Below are 20,946 nucleotides of genomic sequence, written 5' to 3'. Positions count from 1 at the left end.
GCATGCTCAGAAAATCTCCATGTGCTTTCAATTTGAAAGCAAGGAGAGAGTGTGTAAAGTTTGTAATCAAGCAGATTTTCTCTCCCTGAGTCCGCCAAGATGACTTTCTGTCTGCTCGAATCCGTTTATGTGAAGTGACGTGTTCAGCCGCTGCAGCACAGCTTCAGCAGACTCCACGCAGTCCTCTGGGCTGCCTCACAACGTCAACAGCAGGCGGAATCGCACCGACTGGAATGGGTTCAACTCATGGCTTTCCAAGATCGGCGCCGCAACTGTTTGTCAGGGCGTGAAATTTGTTCTTTTCACCAAAACTCAAATCAGTAGTTAAAAATTGTTCTTGTTTCGAATCTTAACTGGAAAAGAGTAAATGTAGGTTCATAGGACAACATCACATCTTTTAAACCTCTCTACCTTTTCCATCTTACACAAAGAAAACGTTTTATTTTTTTTGGCAAATTGCTCAGGGGGGTGGTTTCTCTGAGATTGAACTTTTTTTAGCTAACAGTTTAAGTTTTATTTTGTTCATTTTTAAAATATCTATTTTGTACGACGGAGTATTAGGACCACCAAAAAAAAAAAAAAAGTAAATTTACGAGATTTTATATCGTAAATTTAGGAGATAAAAACTCGTAAATTTATGGGAAAAAACTCGTAAATTTACAAGATTTAAGTGGAAGTGAGCTTGCAGAGCAGCAGCAGAGCAGACCGACTAAACTCAGTTGAACAGGTGATCTGAATGTTTATTGATAACGTTCCAAATGTCTGGAAGCTCATTTGTTTGATTTATTAATGTTTTATTTATTGATGGGTGGTTTGCAGGATCTCTGCAGCCCAATGAAGTCATCGGTGTCCCTCCAGCTTTCCACTTCAATCCTTTCTTCCTCCATTAAAGACAAGATCTCTATGTCTGTGTGACGCTTCCGTCTGAGGAGGAGCACTTTTTGGGCATTTTCAACATTCTAATGCTAATAGAATAGACTATTTTCATTCCTCTTTATTGTTTTATGCTGAAACGGGACGCTTCATCTGTAGGAGGGGGCGTATGTAACACTGTTTACTTCCGCATTGGTGTTCTGATGAAAGGTTGATGACGTTAGGTGACAAATGAACTTCAGGGTTTGTGAATGAAAAGGAGGATAAAGGCTGCAGCGGTCCTCTACACCCAAACGTGTCTCTGAGCTCCTTATTTTACATATAAAACTCTGCTTTACCGACTCAAAACCCCGGAAAGCCGGCTCCACTGACAATAATCTGATTTTGAATCAACAAAAGGTTCAGAATCTCTTTGTTTTAAACCTATAATAATCCGGAAATAAAGCTTCACAAATGGCTCCACATATTTCATCTTCAAGCTAGGCTCCGATAAACAGACAACCTCAGTGTTTTCTCCTTGTTAATCTATGACTTTTTTCTCGCAAATTTACGAGATTTTAAGTCGTAAATTTACGAGATAAAATCTCGTAATTTAACTTTTTTTTTTTTTTGGTGGCTCTAAAACTCAGTCGTAATTTTGGTCTTTAATTATGACATTTTTTTTAAAGATTCTTTCTTAATATTGTTCATGCTTTTTTAAAGTTAATATCAAAGTCCCCTTTTTTTGCAAAAATGATTGTCATTCCACAGTTCATGCTTGTATTTTGCAGAGCACTGCAAACCTCTGTCCATCAGACAATTTATTAAGAGTAATTTGTGAAAAATTCACATTTTTGAAAGAAATATTCACAAAAATCTTAAAAAAAAGTTTAAAAAAACCATCAGTATTTCTTCACTGCTTGTTTTCCATTGAAATATATTTATCAGAAGAATTTCTTTTTTCAGTTTGGGATTTTATTTATTTGCACAGAGCTTGTTCTTGCATACTGGACACATTAAATGACACAGTAAACATAAAAGAATTGTTTGTTTTACTTCTTTTCCATTAATAAAGACGTCTAAAAACACAGTAGAGTTTTTAGTAATGAAAATAACCCTACTATTAAAAAAAACAAAAAATGAGCGTATGTGAGTAGTATGGATAGAAATTAAGGCTAAAATAAGGATTAAAAGTGTGTTTTCTTGCCAACTGAGCAGTCATTTTAAGGGATGTGCAGGGCTTCACTTTGATGGGCCTTTCTGTATTCCAGTCACGCTCAAGGCCCCATCCATTACAGCTCATTACCCCGGGAGGGAACGAACGAGAGGAGACCCACAGCCGAGCATGTCTCACAGAAACTCAGGCACGGTTAAACACCAACAGAGCAACAAGGCTCCCCGAGCTGTGTAGATGTCAGAAGCATTAGAGATGCTCTGAAGGAGAACTGGTTTCTGGAAGTTGAGGGGTAATAATGGTGATAATGGATGAAAGATTCCTCAAAAACACAAAACTTCAATCTGGTTCAGATGACCTTATGCAATTGTTAGATTTCTGCCCCTGACACTGGTGATGGGCTCCAATAAGGGGTGATGTCAAGAAAAAAGCCAGCTTGGTGACATGAGTGCCATCGATATAGAAGAAGGATTAGCATCTATCATTTTCATAACTCTTTGTATTGCCAAAAAAACTATTTTAATAAATTGGAAAAACAAGAAAAATATAAACATAAGTCAACACAGAAATCTGCTGTTTGATCATATCAGCTTGGAAAAAATGTCAGCCCAAAGCTCAAGTAACTTTGAAAGAATTCAGTCTCTCTGGTCTCCTGTGGTTGACTCCATGACTTAGGGGGTGGGGGGCTTGGTCGTCGCTGCTCCTTGCCCTTCTGCCGTGGTTTGGGGTGGGGGTCGGGGCTTCCGGTGCCTGGCGGGGGCGGTGGGGGGCTCCGTTGATCGGGGGGTCGGGTCCGGTGCCTGGGTGGGGCGGGCTGGGGCGCTGCGTGGTCCTCTGGGCTTGGGTGTGGGGGTGCGTGGTGGGGGGGGTGGGGGGGTGGTCTGGCTTGGCTTGGGGGGGTGGTCCCTTTGCCTGTGCTGGGGGGGGTTGGCGGGGGGCCCTGCTCGGGGGGGGGGGGGGGGGGGGGCAGCGGCGCCGGATGGGCTGCCCATCTGCACCTGGGGCTGGGATCGGCCCTTCCCTGGCTCTGGGACGGGACGGGACAACCCTCTCGGGGCCCCCGGTCGCTCTGGGTGTCAGCCGCTTCGGCTGCGGGGTCTGGGGTGGGGTGGGGTGGGGGGCTTGTCGGCCCTGTCCTGTGGGGGGGCGTTCTGGGGGGGAGGGGGGGCCCATTAATGGTACGGGTCGGGGGGGCTAACGGGTCGGGGTCTCCGCTGAGGCAATCAGTGGTTGCCTCGGCCGGTTGGCCTCCTCGGTCCCGTCGAGGCCTGACCAGAGCTCCTCTAGGGCCGGCGTCTGGGGGTGGGGGCCTGGGCTTGCTCCGGGGGGGGCGACGCTTTCTGGCTCCTCTCTCTCTGTGTGGGGTGGGTGGTGCCGGGCCTGGGGTGTCGGCGCCTCCGGGGGTGGGGCCCCTGGGCTGGGTGGCCCTGGCCCCTTTGCTGGGGGGGGGCTGGGGGACGGCTGTTTGACCACCGGGGGACAGTCTACCAGCTATCCCCAACTTACCCCCTTCCTCATATAACCTCATATTAGGGTGAGGGGGTGGGGGGTCTAGCCTGCGATGCGCCTTGGGGGGGGGGCTACTTGGCAGTGGCCCCCCTCCTATGGTTGCCGTATGGAGTGGGCCCCCCCTCTTTCGGTTTTATTTGCACCTTAGACATGTAGGGTCCTTGGTAGGGGGGGTGCTTGGACATCACTGCAAGCAAGCAGCAGATGTCCTCCTGGCACCCTACCCGCCAATTTTAACCGCACCTTAGACATTTAGGGCCCCTTGGTGTGGAGGGTGAGGGGACATCACTGTGAGTAATCAGGAGATGTCCCCTTAGTGCCCTACTCGCCAATTTTAACTGCACCCCCCTTAGTACACACACCCCTCCCCCTTCAATATATATATTCAAACATAAACACTCACACATGCACACAAACACCCTCTCAAACACCCATACACGCACACACATTTTACAAGGAAGGTGGGACCTGGGTCCATCTGTCCCCTACCCCTTACCTGGTGGGGGGTGCGGGCCTCTTGGCGATGGCGGCCGTGTCCCTTGGGTGCCGGCTCCCTGGGCCCGGCGGTGCTCTCTCCGCACGGTGGGGGGGTTCATATTACACCTGAGCCGGGGGTGTTCGTGTCCCTGGGGGGTGGGTCCTGGTCCTTGCCCCTGGGCGCTGGGCCCCGCCAAACTTCCAACATGGCCGAGCCTGGTCGGGCCATATTTATAACACCCCTTGTGGGCCACCCTTTTTTCCCCGGGGTTCCCCCCTCCTGGGCGGGGGCGGCGGGCCCCTGCCTTGCTCCTACCTGGACCAACCGTGGGCCGGGTGGGTGGCTGCCTGGAGTGCGGAGCGGGTCTCCCTTGGGTGGTCCTGGCTCGTACCTGGGGTTGGGGCGGGGGGATGCCCGGAACTCCTGGGTGGTGGTGGGGTGCTCGTCTGGGGCTGTGGGAGTCCCTCTCCGGTGGGGCCCTGCGTTGGGCTCTTCCGGCGCGGCGGGGGGGGGCTGCTTTCCTGGCTGGGCTGGGGCGGTGCTCTCTTTCCCTCCGCGCCTCCCTGCTCTCTGGCTCTGGGGGTCTCGCGGCGGTCCTGCTGGCCCTGGCCTGGGTGGCCGGCTTGGTCGCCCGGGGGGCGGTTGTTCCCTGCCTGTTCCCGTATGCCGTTGGGGGAATTCCGGCTGCCGCTGCTGCTGCGGCGGGGGTCTGGGTGTGGGGGTGGCTGGGCGCTCCTCCTCCTTCTTTTCACATTCCACCATCCATTTTAGAAGAACATAAACACTCACTTGAGCACAGGTGTTAGCTCACCTTTGCACTAATAGTTTGCATGATTGAATGAATGAAAGATTTCACACTAGTTGGTTTAAAGGCATAGGTATGCGTTCGTGAACACTATCTGTTTTGTGTACATGCTGACATGTGGACATTTTTGCAGCTAGCAGGTGTGTTGATAATATTTGAGTGTGTGTGAACAGGCCCCGCCCTTTTTGTACTACATTTGAACCATACCGTAATGATAAACAACCAGTAAACCTGTCTGCTCTATGCTGCTTCATGGTCTTACCCCCCTTCCCCTCCTATTATCACCCCCCCCCCCCCCCCTTCTCTCTAACGTCCCTCTCTCTTCTTCCCCTCTTTCCTTTTCCGTCCGGTCCAACACCAAAGATTTTCAAACATGATTGAAATTAATAAAGTTTGGCCTCAATTACAAAAGGGGTTTATTCAGACATACCTTTGGTTTGTCTGAAGATTAATAAACCCTCTTGTTAAAATAAAATATGTCCAACACAAGAGGCCCTCAGCTCTCATCTGTCTGCCTAGCTGTTGGACAGGACAAGTTAAAAAAAAAAAAAAAAGAAAAAAGCCGGAATAAATACTCTCAAGAACTTTTTTTAGGAGGTTTTCAACATGATTTTTTGATGGAATTAGAAACCTCCAGGGGTGTTGGACTCAGTCCTCCAGGGCCAACATCCGGCTGGTTTTTTAGAAACCCAGCCCTACCTGCTGCTGATTACCTGGGTCAGGTGTGTTTTGCCACTAAGAAGCTTCAATAGCAGATTGGTTAGAAAAGGTCAGACACTGGCTCTCGAGGTCTGGAGTTTGACCATTGACTGCACATGAGAACAAGACTCACTGACCCCTCCCCTCTGGTCTTCCAAACAGGAAGTACCCGCTAGCTCCAAAAAGCCAAAATCCCATTGATTTCCACTAAGAAATAAACAGTCATTACTCACATTCTATTTGACAGAATAACCATTCTTGCTCTGCTACCCTTTTATCATATCTCATATTTTTTCTGTAGTACAAGTTATAAAATGAACAATCACATGCCTCATTAAAGTATGTAGCCTCACGTCAGATGTTCAAACCTTTGATTGACAGATTCTCTTGAGCCCACTAGTAAGTGGTAGGGGTGTGGACTTCCAACAAGCTCACTCCTGATTAGTGCTGTCATAGAAATGATGACTCAGACCAACTGGAACCATTCACTGCTTACTGACAACATCTGGTTCCCACATGACGACGTTCGGATTGCAAAAAAATGGCGACTGATTTGACATAATTTGGATGGAGCCGGAACAAAGGCATTATCTATGGGTGACGTCACACTCACTCAGTTCAGTTCTCATATACAGTCAATGAGTTTAACCCTTGTGTTCTAACCCAACTGGGTGATCTGGTCATGAATGACAGACTAGAAAACGTCTTGGTTCCAACTGCAAAATACCTAAAAACACTTTTTTTTCTACAAAAAAACATTAATAGTAGCATTCATCACAACATGCACGTAAGATATAGTTATTTTCAGGAGGGGAAAGAAACATTGCAGGACCCAAATTATATTAAAAAAATGTTTACAGATTTGTACATGGGAATGTTCCTATCATTGCAGCACACCTAACCCAATAAGCAGAATGTTTTCACATCAAATATGGTGCATTTAAACACAGTCATTGAGTTTGAAAAAAAGGATTTCTTCAAAAACTACATCAACCAGTTAACATCCGACTCTGATCATGTTTTAAACTACTGAGGAACTGTTCCCAGTGGTCTTTTAATTACGATTATCCCATTTTTAGGCAAAATTAAGAAAAATGTTTTCTAAAAGGACATAGTTTCTGCAGAGCATCAGGAGTTCACTCATTTCCCAACAACCCTTTGTTTACGCTGTCTCCCGCTAGCTTACAGCCCTTCACATCCCCAAGCTAACATTAGCGGTGCAACAAAAATGGCGAGTGATATTGGAGTTAACCATCTGTACAGTTTAGAACCAGATGCCAGCTCAGACAAAAACAATAAATCTGAATCTATTTGTTTCTTCTGCTCCTGATTCTGTCTTTTATCGTGAAAGAAATGCTACGAGAACAGATTAAAAACACCAAAGACCCAAGTTTCTTTAGAGCGGGTCTATAAAATGGTCCTAATGGTTGCAAAATGAAACATTTTTCATGAATGACGCTCTGTTGCATGGAGTGAACAACAGTTCAGACATTCTGAAAGTCCTGTCTCTTCCCAAAAGTGAATATTGAAACTATTTAATAGGGACCAGCTACATTTTTTATCCAAACAATTTAGTTTTTAACCATAAATGTTTTCCCAAACAAGGCATACAATTGAAATTTCAACTAAATATATGAAATAAGAACAAGTTATCTGGTATAAATAAAATAAACTAAAAACATTGATTGATCGTAATCTTTTTTACTTTGGACCACATCGTTTTTCAAGTTTAGTGGTTTCATTCCAATTTGTTAGGCAGTAGTAGTAGTAAGAACATGCACTGGAGTTCTTTCAAGAAACTAATAATTATACATCAATGTTTTAAGATTCAATGCTCTTGATGAGCTATAACTACTTAGCAAACTATGTGCTATGAACCTAAACCTTGAATTTGCAAAAAATAAAATAAAATAAAATAAAAAAGCAGTGCTGTATGAGTAAATAGTGATTTTTCCTCATTGAGATCACTCAGCTCTTAACTTTTTTTTTTTTTTTTTTTTTTTTTTAACTTGTCCTGTCCAACAGCTAGGCAAACAGATGAGAGCTGAGGGCCTCTTGTGTTGGACATATTTTATTTTAACAAGAGGGGTTATTCATCTTCAGACAAACCAAAGGTATGTCTGAATAAACCCCTTTTGTAATTGAGGCCAAAATTTATTAATTTCAATCATGTTTGAAAATCTTTGGTGTTGGACCGGACGGAAGAGGAAAGAGGGGAAGAAGAGAGAGGGATGTTAGAGAGAGGGGGGGTAGGAGGGTGATAATAGGAGGGGAAGAGGGGTAAGACCATGAAGCAGCATAGAGCAGACAGGTTTACTGGTTGTTTATCGTTACGGTACGGTTCAAATGTAGTACAAAAAGGGCGGGGCCTGTTCACACACACTCAAATATTATCAACACACCTGCTAGCCGCAAAAATGTCCACATGTCAACATGCACACAAAACAGATAGTGTTCACGAACGCATACCTATGCCTTTAAACCAACTAGTGTGAAATCTTTCATTCATTCAATCATGCAAACTATTAGTGCAAAGGTGAGCTAACACCTGTGCTCAGGTGAGTGTTTATGTTCTTCTAAAATGGATGGTGGAATGTGAAAAGAAGGAGGAGGAGCGCCCAGCCACCCCCACACCCATACCCCCGCCGCAGCAGCAGCGGCAGCCGGAATTCCCCCAACGCCACACGGGAACAGGCAGGGAACAACCGCCCCCCGGGCGACCAAGACCGCCACCCAGGCCAGGGCCAGCCGGACCGCCGCGAGGCCCCCAGAGCCAGAGAGCAGGGAGGCGCAGAGGGAAAGAGAGCGCCGCCCCAGCCCAGCCAGGAAAGCAGCCCCCCGCCGCGCCGGAAGAGCCCAACGCAGGGCCCCACCGGAGAGGGACGCCCACAGCCCCAGACGAGCACCCCACCACCACCCAGGAGTTCCGGGCATCCCCCCGCCCCGACCCCAGGTACGAGCCAGGACCCCCCAAGGGAGACCCGCTCCGCACTCCAGGCAGCCACCCACCCGGCCCACGGTTGGTCCAGGTAGGAGCAAGGCAGGGGCCCGCCGCCCCCGCCCAGGAGGGGGGAACCCCGGGGAAAAAAGGGCGGCCCACAAGGGATGTTATAAATATGGCCCGACCAGGCTCGGCCATGTTGGAAGTTTGGCGGGGCCCAGCGCCCAGGGGCAAGGACCAGGACCCACCCCCCAGGGACACGAACACCCCCGGCTCAGGTGTAATATGAACCCCCCCACCGCGCGGAGAGAGCACCGCCGGGCCCAGGGAGCCGGCACCCAAGGGACACGGCCGCCATCGCCAAGGGGCCCACACCCCCCACCAGGGAAGGGGCAGGGGACAGATGGACCCAGGTCCCACCTTCCTTGTAAAATGTGTGTGCGTGTATGGGTGTTTGAGAGGGTGTTTGTGTGCATGTGTGTGTGTTTATGTTTGAATGTATATATTGAAGGGGGAGGGGTGTGTGTACTAAGGGGGGTGCAGTTAAAATTGGCGAGTAGGGCACTAAGGGGACATCTCCTGATTACTCACAGTGATGTCCCCTCACCCTCCACACCAAGGGGCCCTAAATGTCTAAGGTGCGGTTAAAATTGGCGGGTAGGGTGCCAGGAGGACATCAGCTGCTTGCTTGCAGTGATGTCCAAGCACCCCCCCTACCAAGGACCCTACATGTCTAAGGTGCAAATAAAACCGAAAGAGGGGGGGCCCACTCCATACGGCAACCATAGGAGGGGGGCCACTCCCAAGTAGCCCCCCCCCAAGGCGCATCGCAGGCTAGACCCCCCACCCCCTCACCCTAATATGAGGTTATATAAGGAAGGGGGTAAGTTGGGGACAGCTGGTAGACTGTCCCCCGGTGGTCAAACAGCCGTCCCCCTGCCCACCCCCAGCAAAGGGGCCAGGGCCACCCAGCCCAGGGGCCCACCCCCGGAGGCGCCGACACCCCAGGCCCGGCACCACCCACCCCACACAGAGAGAGAGGAGCCAGAAAGCGTCGCCCCCCCCGGAGCAAGCCCAGGCCCCCACCCCCAGACGCCGGCCCTAGAAGAGCTCTGGTCAGGCCTCGACGGGACCGAGGAGGCCAACCGGCCGAGGCAACCACTGATTGCCTCAGCGGAGACCCCGACCCGCTAGCCCCCCCGACCCGTACTAATAATGGGCCCCCCCCTCCCCCCCAGAACGCCCCCCCACAGGACAGGGCCGACAAGCCCCCCACCCCACCCCACCCCAGACCCCGCAGCCGAAGCGGGCGACACCCAGAGCGACCGGGGGCCCCGAGAGGGTTGTCCCGTCCCGTCCCAGAGCCAGGGAAGGGCCGATCCCAGCCCCAGGTGCAGATGGGCAGCCCATCCGGCGCCGCTGCCCCCCCCCCCCCCCCCGAGCAGGGCCCCCCGCCAACCCCCCCCAGCACAGGCAAAGGGACCACCCCCCCAAGCCAAGCCAGACCACCACCCCACCCCCCCACCACGCACCCCCACACCCAAGCCCAGAGGACCACGCAGCGCCCCAGCCCGCCCCACCCAGGCACCGGACCCGACCCCCCGACCAACGGAGCCCCCCACCGCCCCCGCCAGGCACCGGAAGCCCCGACCCCCACCCCAAACCACGGCAGAAGGGCAAGGAGCAGCGACGACCAAGCCCCCCACCCCCTAAGTCATGGAGTCAACCACAGGAGACCAGAGAGACTGAATTCTTTCAAAGTTACTTGAGCTTTGGGCTGACATTTTTTCCAAGCTGATATGATCAAACAGCAGATTTCTGTGTTGACTTATGTTTATATTTTTCTTGTTTTTCCAATTTATTAAAATAGTTTTTTTGGCAATACAAAGAGTTATGAAAATGATAGAAGCTAATCCTTCTTCTATATCGATGGCACTCATGTCACCAAGCACACAAAGTGACGGTGAGGCAGTGATTGAAACCTTAAGCCAGACTGATAAATCGGCACATACCTGCTGCCAGAGAGCCTGGACAGGCGTGCAGAACCACAGTGCGTGCATGTAGCTGTCGGGTAGATTATTATCACAGTGCTCGCAAATGTCTGAGTTACTGAGACCCATCTTGAACATCCTCTGTCCAGTGTAGTAAATTCTGTGAAGAGTTTTGAGATGGATTAGCTGCAGATTTGGACTTTTTGTCAGTTTAAAGGTGTTTAGACAAAGTTCTGACCAGAAGCTTTCATCTGTGCTGATGCTCAAATCTGCATCCCATTTTTTTGTTGGAAGGGCAATATTGTTATCTAAATTACATAAAAGTTTGTATATTTTGGAGAGAGTTCTATTCATTGAAAAATTAATCAGAGTGGTAACTACATCTGGTAGCTTTAAATCGTCGTCTTTAATTTTATACTTTTTAGTAATACTTGATTTAAGTTGCTGATATTCCAAGAAGTTATTTATTCCATGTTTGTCTTGAAGTTCCTGGGGGGTTATGAATCTTCTATCAATAATTACGTGCTCTAGTTGTTTTATGCCCCCTGCTTGCCAAGCTGGGAAGTGAATCATTTTTTTGTTAATAAGGATGTCCTCAGCTCTTAACTTAACACTGAATGGATCCAGAATCTGATCCTGAACAGAGGAAGGAAATGCTGTTACAATAATCGCCAAATTAAAGGCTGAAGGTTTGAGGTGCTATTGATGAGTGCATCCATTCTGGTCTGTAAGGGATCAAGCTCAATAATGAACAGTGGAAGTTAAACTTGCTGTGTGAAACACATTATTATCCAGAGAGCTGTGTTTCATCAACACAAAATCCTGCTGATGCATTGGTTATGAGGGAGCGAGAAGAGGCAGGATGCCAAAGAGAGGAGGAGTAGACCTTCTCCTCCTCTGTCTAATTATGCTGCTGCAGTGAAAATAATTAAAGCACTGCCGGCTTTTTTCTCTTCATATTGGCAAAAAAAAGAGAAAAAAAATATCTGGAAAGAGGCATCTGACTGTTCTCATCCCAAAGTGAAATTCTTTTGCTGCACGTTTTCCAGGCTTCTGCACTTGCTGTGAGACACAAATGATCAATGGCAAGAGTGTGCCCACATTTGGAACCGTCATGTAGTAACACTATTAATAATAACTAATTAATATCTAAATGAACATGAAATATACTGTAAGTATGTGTGTTTTATGAAAGAGCATCAACCTGGCAAGGTTCAGTAACTTTTGACCAAGAAAACAAAGACAAACAGGTGAAGCAATAAGAATGGCGAGGAGGAGTGTTGATGACAAAGTGAAGCACAGCCGGTCAAGCAGAAAAGGATTGAGGGATAAATGGTTTAATGTTGCAAAAATCTATTGGCGGGATGTAACTTTAAACACCACAATTAGCAAGGAGTAACAAATATATCAAATAAAACTGCAAGTGTCGTTCCCAGGCCCCCAGACACTACCTGCCCTTAGAGCCCCCTGCATGTGACAAATTCATAAGAAATAAAAGATAAAAAACATTCTTAAAAATAGTGGCTGTTCTATTGTCTTATCTCCATAGCAACCATTTTATTTTTTGGTCACCTGGGGGTGATGAACAGGTCTATATAATTTTTAGAAGAATTGGCAAAATTAAACTTTTTAATATTCTTGGCAACTGAAGTTATTTGTTAAACACGGCCACATTCCTAATATGTTCCTATTGTATGTCATGTCGTTTTGTTTAGCTTTCGCAATATTCAGGTAAAAAAAGAGCGATCAACAGGGGAACGCCACTTATGCAAGGTTGCCGTGGTAACGCCATGCAAAATTGAAACAACCTGCATTTTTTTCTAAAGTAGCTTCTTAGTTCAAGGAGATAAGAGGTGATAGATCGAAATATCTAGAAGGAGTTTAAAATAGTAGAAGGTTTCCAGATGTCAGCCTCTTTTCGAGGTCAAAGGTCAAGAAAAGTTGGTTTTCTGTTGTAGACTTGACCTGGTGGCGCGTGTGTGAAATTTCGAGAAGATCGATAGAACAAAAGTTTTCTTTTCCCTTATTGTGCTAAAATGTGAAAAATCGCCAAATTTCACGCTTTGACACTAAATGGCGGCCAAGTTGTAGGTCCTGTGGCCATCCCATAATGATTTCATGCCTCTCTTTGAATATCCCCAATACGTGGGTTACCTGATTTAAAAATATTTTTGAGCCCCATGAGAGGTTTAGTTGATGTCATCATGTTTTATGGGGGGGGGTCTTTCACTATACTCAGAGTTCCTTTTCACCAGGTACTTGGCGTTACAGATTTGCGTGAGTTTTTGAGTATGTGACGGGGGCGACATTTTGCCTAATGGTGCAGTAAGAAAGAAGAAATGCAAAAAACAAACAAAATGGCGCTTCAGTCCAGGACCGCCGTGGGACGTAAAAAGGCAGGAAGGAGGGTGACAGACAGCTCCGAAAACAAAGAAGCTGGAAGTACGTCTGAAAAGCTGAAGGGACAGCCAAACGGGAATGTCAGCAAATGTGAGACAGCCAGGAGAAAAGCGGTAAGACAGAAAAAAAGAATATTACGGTCAGATCACCTGGGGAATGTTTACAGAATTTAATAACTCTAAATGTCATCACTTTATTGGTTTATGGAAGGATGTCTCGCACTCTTTGCTGCTCACTTTCCGTCACTTACTTTTTTTTTTAAATTGGCTTTTGAACCACGCTGCAGCTGAAGTGAGGAAGATAATCATCCGTCCATCAACACTTATTTATTTATTTATTTTTACTTTTTATGCACATGTTCCAGGCTGCTGGGGTTTCAGAGTCATTCTCGTCATGCAAGAAAAAAATACTGCTTCTTCTAACAGACACATTTAAATCAAAACACCCCATTGATCCTATTTATTTACAAAAGAAAAGCAGAGATTTCTACAAAGTAAGAATCTTAAATCTGGCGGATTTTACTTTTTCTTTTGGTACTACTAAAAGTATGCTTGCTTTAGTACAACAATTTACTCCCATTGAAAAATGATAACATTGAATTGTTAATGTGTTCATTTAGAACTATTTTTTGATTTAGTTTATTCGTAAAGTAGAAAATACGCTGGGTGGGCCACAATCCCCCTGCTCTGCTCCATTGTAATGCATCCACCAATGTCAGCTTGAGGTTGTGAAGGGCTGTAAGCTAGTGGGAGCATGCGTAAACAAAGAGATGATGGGAAGTGAGGGTGGGCTTACTCTGCACTAACAGTCCTGCCTACAACTCAGAGGTAAAATTCTAATGAACTCCTGCTGCTCTGCAGAAGCTATCTCCTAGAAAACAACACAGGTTTCTGATTTTGGCTAAAAACAGCATCATTATAGTTAATAGACCACTGTGAACGCTTTGAAAATAGATCAACAGATGATTGGAGTGGGACTTGAACTTAATTGGTCTACAGAAATTAATGATATGGCCAATTCTATCTTTTTCAGATCTAGACGTTAATATTGTTTACAAAGGACCTGGCTAAATGTCTGCATTGCATTTAAGTAAATAGCATAACTTGGCTCAGCATTTTTGTCTATAAATATTCTGGGATTGTTGACGAACTAAGAAAGAAGCTACAAGAAGAGTGCATCCATCTGAGATGCCAGGGCCTCAATTCAGAGAGCCGCCATTCTCCAAACAGGAAAACATGTACACACACTAAGATCCTCTCACAGTTACAGACAGATAATTACAAACTCATAATCGCAATTAGTCTGCTCTACTCAGCTCCTGCTGCCGAGAAATCTACTAAGACAAATATTCCCATAAGTGAATAAGGGGCTGGAGAAGACGGGACAGGAGGGGACGGAGCTGTCCACAGTAATAAAGTCAGAAACGGTTGAGGTGAATCTCAGGGAGATCGCAGAAAGTCTTAGCAGCTCATTATGTTGATCTGTGCAATGATTTCTATAGGTAATATGACCCAAAATGATATATAAAATTGATAAAAGCACAAATACTATTGCATTACTTAACAGCATTTCTGACTGTATTACACTTGAATAGAAAACTTTAAAACTTAAAACGGCTAGATTTCAAGATAAACTTAGAATTTTATACTTTTAATTTGAAAATAAAATAAAAAATAAAATAAAAAATATATCACTGCACAAAGACCACTGTTTACCTTTTATTGCTGCCCATCAATGCTTCTTCCTAAAAAGTGCACTGAAATTTGTTTCTTGTTTCAATGCCAAACCCTGCTGTTGATGACAAATCCTAAAGCAGTTTTGAAGGAAACTGGTGTTTATGACCAAGTTTAGCCAAGGTCAAGTGGCTGCTGCAGTAGTGACGGTATGATTATATGATTTAACTGGCCGGTCCAGGGTTCAAGTATTCTGTGGATTGGTTGTCAACTTTTAGGATTCACAGAGAAACTCTGTGTTTTGGGCTGTCCTTTCTCATTCACAAAGTTAGGTTTAAATTAGGCCTCAGTGGATGCAGTTTATTTTTCCTCAACAACAATAGGACAGTTAAGTTTTCTTTAAACTACTTACAAAATGATTCGTAAACGTAAGTTAGTGAGACAGAAAAGCTTTGGGGGAAATAGTTTCACCTTTTTAAGCAGAACAATTCACAGCCTTTACTCTTAAATACTGTCACCGGCGACAGCAAAATACTACACGCTCTTTGAACAAACTCTTCGACCATTATCATGGTTAGCGTAATTTCAAAGAATCCTGATGCAGTGAAAAGCGGCTTTATGCCAATATGCAACACTTTACGTTTGTAAAAAGGTGGAAAAGTTGCACAATGACACAGAGCTGTTTTTCTCAGCATCAGAATCAGCTGACTATGTTTATGGCGTAAACACTTCACTGCTGTAAAGTGTTGCATATCAGCGCATCAACACTACGTAGAGCCATTGTTTCACATTGCTCCTCCCACCTGGGTGTGTTTCTGTGCGTGGAGAAGACAGCAGCTACAACAAAACATGAGCAAAAGCAATACGTCTGATTTATCATTCATCTGTTTGAACCGAAACAAAAAGTACAGATTGGCAACTTGTCCAGGTCTGCCTTTGTCCAACAGTAGCTGGGATGGGCTCCAGCAACCCGGTGACCCCAAAAGGGATTTTATGGGTTTGGAAAATGGATGAATGATAAAAAATATGGTGTTTTCTATTTAACTAACAGTCACATAAAATATAGATTTAAAAGATTACATCACCCAGAGTAAAAGTGGGAAATTAAATAAGAGAACCTAAAAAATGTTATCCATACATGTCAAGAGAGTAATCTCCCAACTTCTTAGTCTGCTCACACCCTGCTGCATTGCAACAGATACAAGAGCTCAGAGAGTGTCCGGCCACTGATTAATTTTTCAGAGTGAAGGTTCAGCTGCTCTGCTTCCACAGGTGCCACTCTGGAGACTCCCTCAGGCTGCCAGGCCTAACAATCTCAGAGTGAAGCCCACACATGGTGTAAATGTTGTGTTCTCTATGGGCTCTGTTTCTCAGCTCTCTCCTAATAAGGAATAAAAAAAGGGCTCAGAATGCATACTGCATAATGATAATTACTTTTGAGTATAAACTTCAAACTCACGCAGGTTTGATCGGGTATACAGTATATCATTCTTTAACCTTCACAGTACTGTTCAGCACTGGAGGTTAAAGATAGAGAACTACATGTTCTCAGCATGTGCCGCATCTTTCACATTTAAGCAGCGCGTCTGGGGGAGTTGACATAGTTTATTGTGGGTTTCCCTCCCTCTGTCCTTCCTGGATCTCATCAGCACGTCTGCCAGTTTCAGTCAGGGACATCCTTTCGTTTTTTCAGTCTTTCTGCCCTGTGGGGGAACTACTTCTTTGCTTAAAGGACAACACCTAAGACATAGAACTTTTCAACTTTTTCAATGTTTCAAAGATATTTAATGTGTTGCTACAGAATATTAACAGACTTATGTTCAATCCTTCTACAAGGGGTTTGTTTTTCTGTCAGTAGCAAACCGAAGGAGGTAGGACAAGACCTTAGGGATGTTCAAGAAAAATAAACCCACATTTATGTCTATGAAGACTCTCATTCATCCTGGTAGATTCCATCACACTCGTTGGTGTAACCCTTGTGCTATCCTACGCACTTTAACGTTGGGAGTTGGGTCATCTAGACCCACTAGATAGTGCGCTGAACCTTTTTTCTTCAATGATTTTTGATCTTCACTGATTTCCATGGATTACATGAAATCTTTCCACCTTTATCCACCTTTGTCATGGTAGGGAGAACACGTCAATGCAAGGGTGGGGTCATCTAAGATAGCACAAGGGTTAGAGGTTGTCATCTGGACTTGGTTTTTAAAGTTTAAAGCATTGACTGCATACGATAACTGGACTGAGTGGCCTCTTCGCCTCACGTTCCAAACAGGAAGTGGTTCCACATGAAAAAAGTTGTAGCACAATGCACCAGGGCCTATATTTGCCCATCTAGTGATCATCGATGTTCACTGTTTCTTTTGCAGAGACTTCTAGGAAATTTTAAATTGTAAATTTGAACAGATTTACAAAACAGCAAATGCACTATACAGTGCACTATGTAGTAAAGTGGAAAAGAAATTCAAGCATGACCTCAGACTACTCCGGACTACTATTGACTCCAGACTACTATTGACTGCTCAGCTTACTGAGTAGTCAATAGTTAATAGTTTAAAGGGAAGGTTTTGGGGAAAAAAATAGGAGCAAGATTGCAGAAGGCAGAAAAAACTGAAACTGGACGGAAACAAACAAAAGTCAGCTCCCTTCATCTGTCTGAACCAGAGAAATTGTTTGCCATGTTCTGAGGGATCCCTGACGTTTTCTTGTGATAGTTTGTATAAAGTCAGCTCCAAGTTGTCAAATGGAAAGCTATAGAACATCTCCACAAATGCAATGCTTTCTTTAATTCAGACCCACAGATGGGCACCTTGGCTTTTAACCGGAGACGATGAAGATAGGTGCTGGGAGTGATAGCTGTAAGTCTTGCATGCATAAAGAGAGACATTTGAGGATCGGCAGCAAGAGCAAAAGGGTTTTTACAAGACAGCGGGGCCTGGACTGCAGCCCTAATTGATCTGGTTATGCAGGCGGGTGTTTAGCTGCTTTGCCAGGCAGCTGGAAGCCTGAGGAGGTTAGTCAAAGTTAGCAAGAACTGGCAATTATCACACCTCGAAGAAATAGACCGTTACATCACAGTTTACGGATGCAAACCAACTTTAAGTTTGTCACATTAACTACAACACGCGTGGATTGGTTTTTGATAAACATGAGCCTCATTTGTAGCTGATGCTTGCTTTCTACAAAAATGCATGAAAGTTTCAAAAGTTTTACCGCTTGAAACAAACAAAATCCTCAATAAACCCCAGAATATTTACATATATATTTTAATATACTGCCACTATTTCAAGAAGTTTTCAAGTGATAAGGGTTCATCCTTAATTGCACTATCTGTATGTTATACTGTTTGCACTTTCTTTTTCTCATCTGAGATGCACCACCTGCCAACACCAAGTCAAATTCCTCGTTCTGTAAAGTGCACTCTACCGAACCTGGCAATAAAGCTTTTTCTGATTCTGATTTCTGATTCTGATTCTGATTCTAAAATTGTAGCCCAGTTACACACACTGTGCTTTGTCATTCATTCATTTTATTGGATACAAACCAGGAGGCGATAGCACTAACCAAGTCCTATATGTGTACATTTATTTTTCTTTGCCAAGCAAAACAAGTCTAAGAGAGGAAATCTGAAAAAGAAGTTAATGCTGAATCAATTTAATTGAATCGAATGAATTCCGGAAATTGGCATAAGCCAAACGGAGGGGTAGTACACTCAGAAGGCCGTCTATGAAAGGAGTGTAGGCAGCAAAACCCACATCATGGCTGACTCGAATCTTCATTTTCAATTCCAACACAATCGAACTTAAGCCAATGTGAAGCAGACACATGCAGAAACCTTCTTTTCAAATGTTAACCCAATATAACCATTTGTAGCATATTTGATACACAAATTTCTGAGAATCAAGTTTCATTAGCATGATCCAAACCTTCCTTAAAAACCCATTATAAATGACTTGGACCGTGTTCTCTGCCCTGTAGTTCATCATCATTCCACTAGGGGCAGTAAAGAGGCTTCAACTTGTCATTTTGAAATGGCAGTTTCCATTAACAAAAACACTTTTGATGGGAAAAGTTATATTAATTTCAAAACTTTAAGGTGAAAATAACTCATCTGTTGTTATTCAAATTTCTAAACGACTACTTGCTGCATTGTTGATAATTCTTTAAAATACAGTTACACCATCTTAAAAATGTGTGGACCAAATTTGTGTTTTTGTTTCTCCTAAACACTCAGGTTAAACTTTTTGCATCCTAAACAAATATTATAGTGAGCAAAAACTGACCAAATCACCCAAAGTATCATTACTGATGCTATCTATATATCAATAAAGAAATTGTGGGGTTTTTTTGTTAAAAAAAACATCTTTATTACCCCAAATTTGGATTTTCTATCAATTATGTGCTTTAATGGGCTTTAGAGGGTTAAATATTCATGAAAACAGAGTTTTCAAAATACATTTACAATACAAAAACATTCTGATGTTCACAGATTTACAGTCTTAGAATAAGTGGACCAAATCTGAAAACAATAATTAGCTCTGAGCTCTTTGTTCAAAGAACATCTGCACCCCAATTGTTTGGCAAAATCTCTGTTTCTAGAGGAACAAAACTGTGACCTTCAGCCCTTAACCTTGTCCTCATGTCACGTCTTATGACAGAACATCATCAGGCTAAGCCTTGAAAGACAAAAACTCTCACCTACTCTATCTAATTCAAACAGGATGTAAACAGAAAAGCTGAAGGGTTAACGCTGGCTGTGTGGACGTACCGGTCATGGTCGAAGCTCCTGAAGTTAGGAAGGATGTGTCGGAAGCTGGCGTTGCGGTCGAGCTTGGGTTGACTCTTGGTGCGTTTTATGGAGCCTTTCAGCCGTCGACTCAGGAAACCCTGAAGGACAAACAGTAGAAAATGTGATGTCACTCCTAGTTTGTCAGGAAAGAGAGCCTCACGTCTGCCACATCTATACAGCAGATACTTTTCTGACAAGAATATCCTATATTTGACAGATAGAGAGGTCACCTGTCATGGATATTGATCATGTCTGAACACAGGAGGTAAGGAAGTCCTGCACAGAATGCATTACATGCCATCAAACTCTAACACAGACAAATAGAACACGAATGAATTAGATTAAAAGGGGCCGCTCTGGAGGGCGGACGTGTGAAACTGACAGGTTTGATTTTCGTTTTGCAGCTCATTTTTCTTTGTCTAACATCTGCAATTGCAACACCCCAAACACCTCGCCGTCTCCATGGAAACAGCTGGCAAGCTTTTAAGTGAGACTGAACAAATGAGATGATTGGCGCAGACATGGTGAGATGTTTCAAGTTTATGGAGGAAAAAACGATCTGATGGCTGCTTATTGGCTTTTCCCTAATGTTGTCACGACAAGAAAACACAATTGTGTAATTATTACCACCAACAGTGTGAATAGGTCTCCGCAGGCTGCAATGTAATGCAACAGGAATAATTAGACAGCGACTTCCACACAGCTTGGCAGCCGATCACAAAGCAGCCTTAACGTCCTGATGAAAACCACCTGCCATCAGGAGGCACTCCGGCTCACAACAAAAGACTCGCTTGTGTCAGGACGGTGAAGTTAAAGCCAGTGATGAGAGCGTTCATCATCAAAAATATGCATTACAGTTGCCTTTTGATGAAATATTTCAGGCAGGAGTATTTACCGGAGCGTAGCAGAAACAATGAAAGAACTGTTCTCATTATCTGCAGTGTTCAAAGAGAGGTTACAGCTCCTAAAAAGTGGGTTTAGTTTGCAATTTAGACCACTTTGCTCATGTTATTCTGCAGAAATATCCCTTTTGGGTGAATATCAAACACCCTTTATTAAATGACAAAACTATTTGGCCATTTAGTCACATGCTCCTGTATGAGGTTTGACTCGTATGGATGCTGAGTGTTTTTGGGTTGTACGGTGCCCGTGAAGGGTCATAGCGACTGCATTTTAAAGGGAACGTAGGTGTGTCTTGTAGTTACTTTAAGGCTCTTGCAGTGACTTTAAGGATAATAAAACGTTCGATAGTTGTGTGCGCGGTAAGTGCATCATAGTATTTGTAAGAATAATGTAAGTTTTGTACACATTTTTCACCCACACACAGCCTGTGTCCACCTGTAAAGGCCGTGTCACACAGCCACTGTGGACATTTTGTGCAAATGGCACGGATGAAGTTCGTCAATCGTAAATATATACTGAAAAAGTGATGCTTTTCTTTATAGTAGTGGTCTTTACGTGAAATGTTGACAGATGTGTCATAAATGAACCACGGAAGAAGTACAAGTAAACCACGCAGAGAATATATAAATCAACGTAAAAGTCAAATCTGGTCCAAAGTTTATGTGATAATTACGAATGTGCGGTGTCTATGCGAAATAAAAGTGATACATCGATGGTATGTATGTCCGTTGG

The 20,946-nt window shown here is 44.6% G+C and overlaps 1 protein-coding gene across 7 annotated transcripts in view; it reads right to left on the bottom strand.

Moving 5' to 3' along the window:
- Positions 1-20,946, bottom strand: part of dab2ipb (DAB2 interacting protein b) — a 166,997-nt gene that overhangs the window by 75,965 nt on the left and 70,086 nt on the right. For all 7 annotated transcript variants that reach the window (XM_078955471.1, XM_023960457.2, XM_023960456.2 and 4 more), the window contains exon 3: positions 19,291-19,409. In XM_078955471.1, coding sequence (XP_078811597.1) covers positions 19,291-19,409 — 119 coding nt within the window. The remainder of the gene's footprint in view (positions 1-19,290; positions 19,410-20,946) is intronic.

This window comes from Oryzias latipes, chromosome 12, assembly GCF_053564925.1.
Source record: "Oryzias latipes strain Hd-rR chromosome 12, Olatipes_Hd-rR_3.1".
Taxonomy (NCBI): Eukaryota; Metazoa; Chordata; class Actinopteri; order Beloniformes; family Adrianichthyidae; genus Oryzias; species Oryzias latipes.
This window is presented reverse-complemented; position numbering and strand designations above follow the sequence as displayed.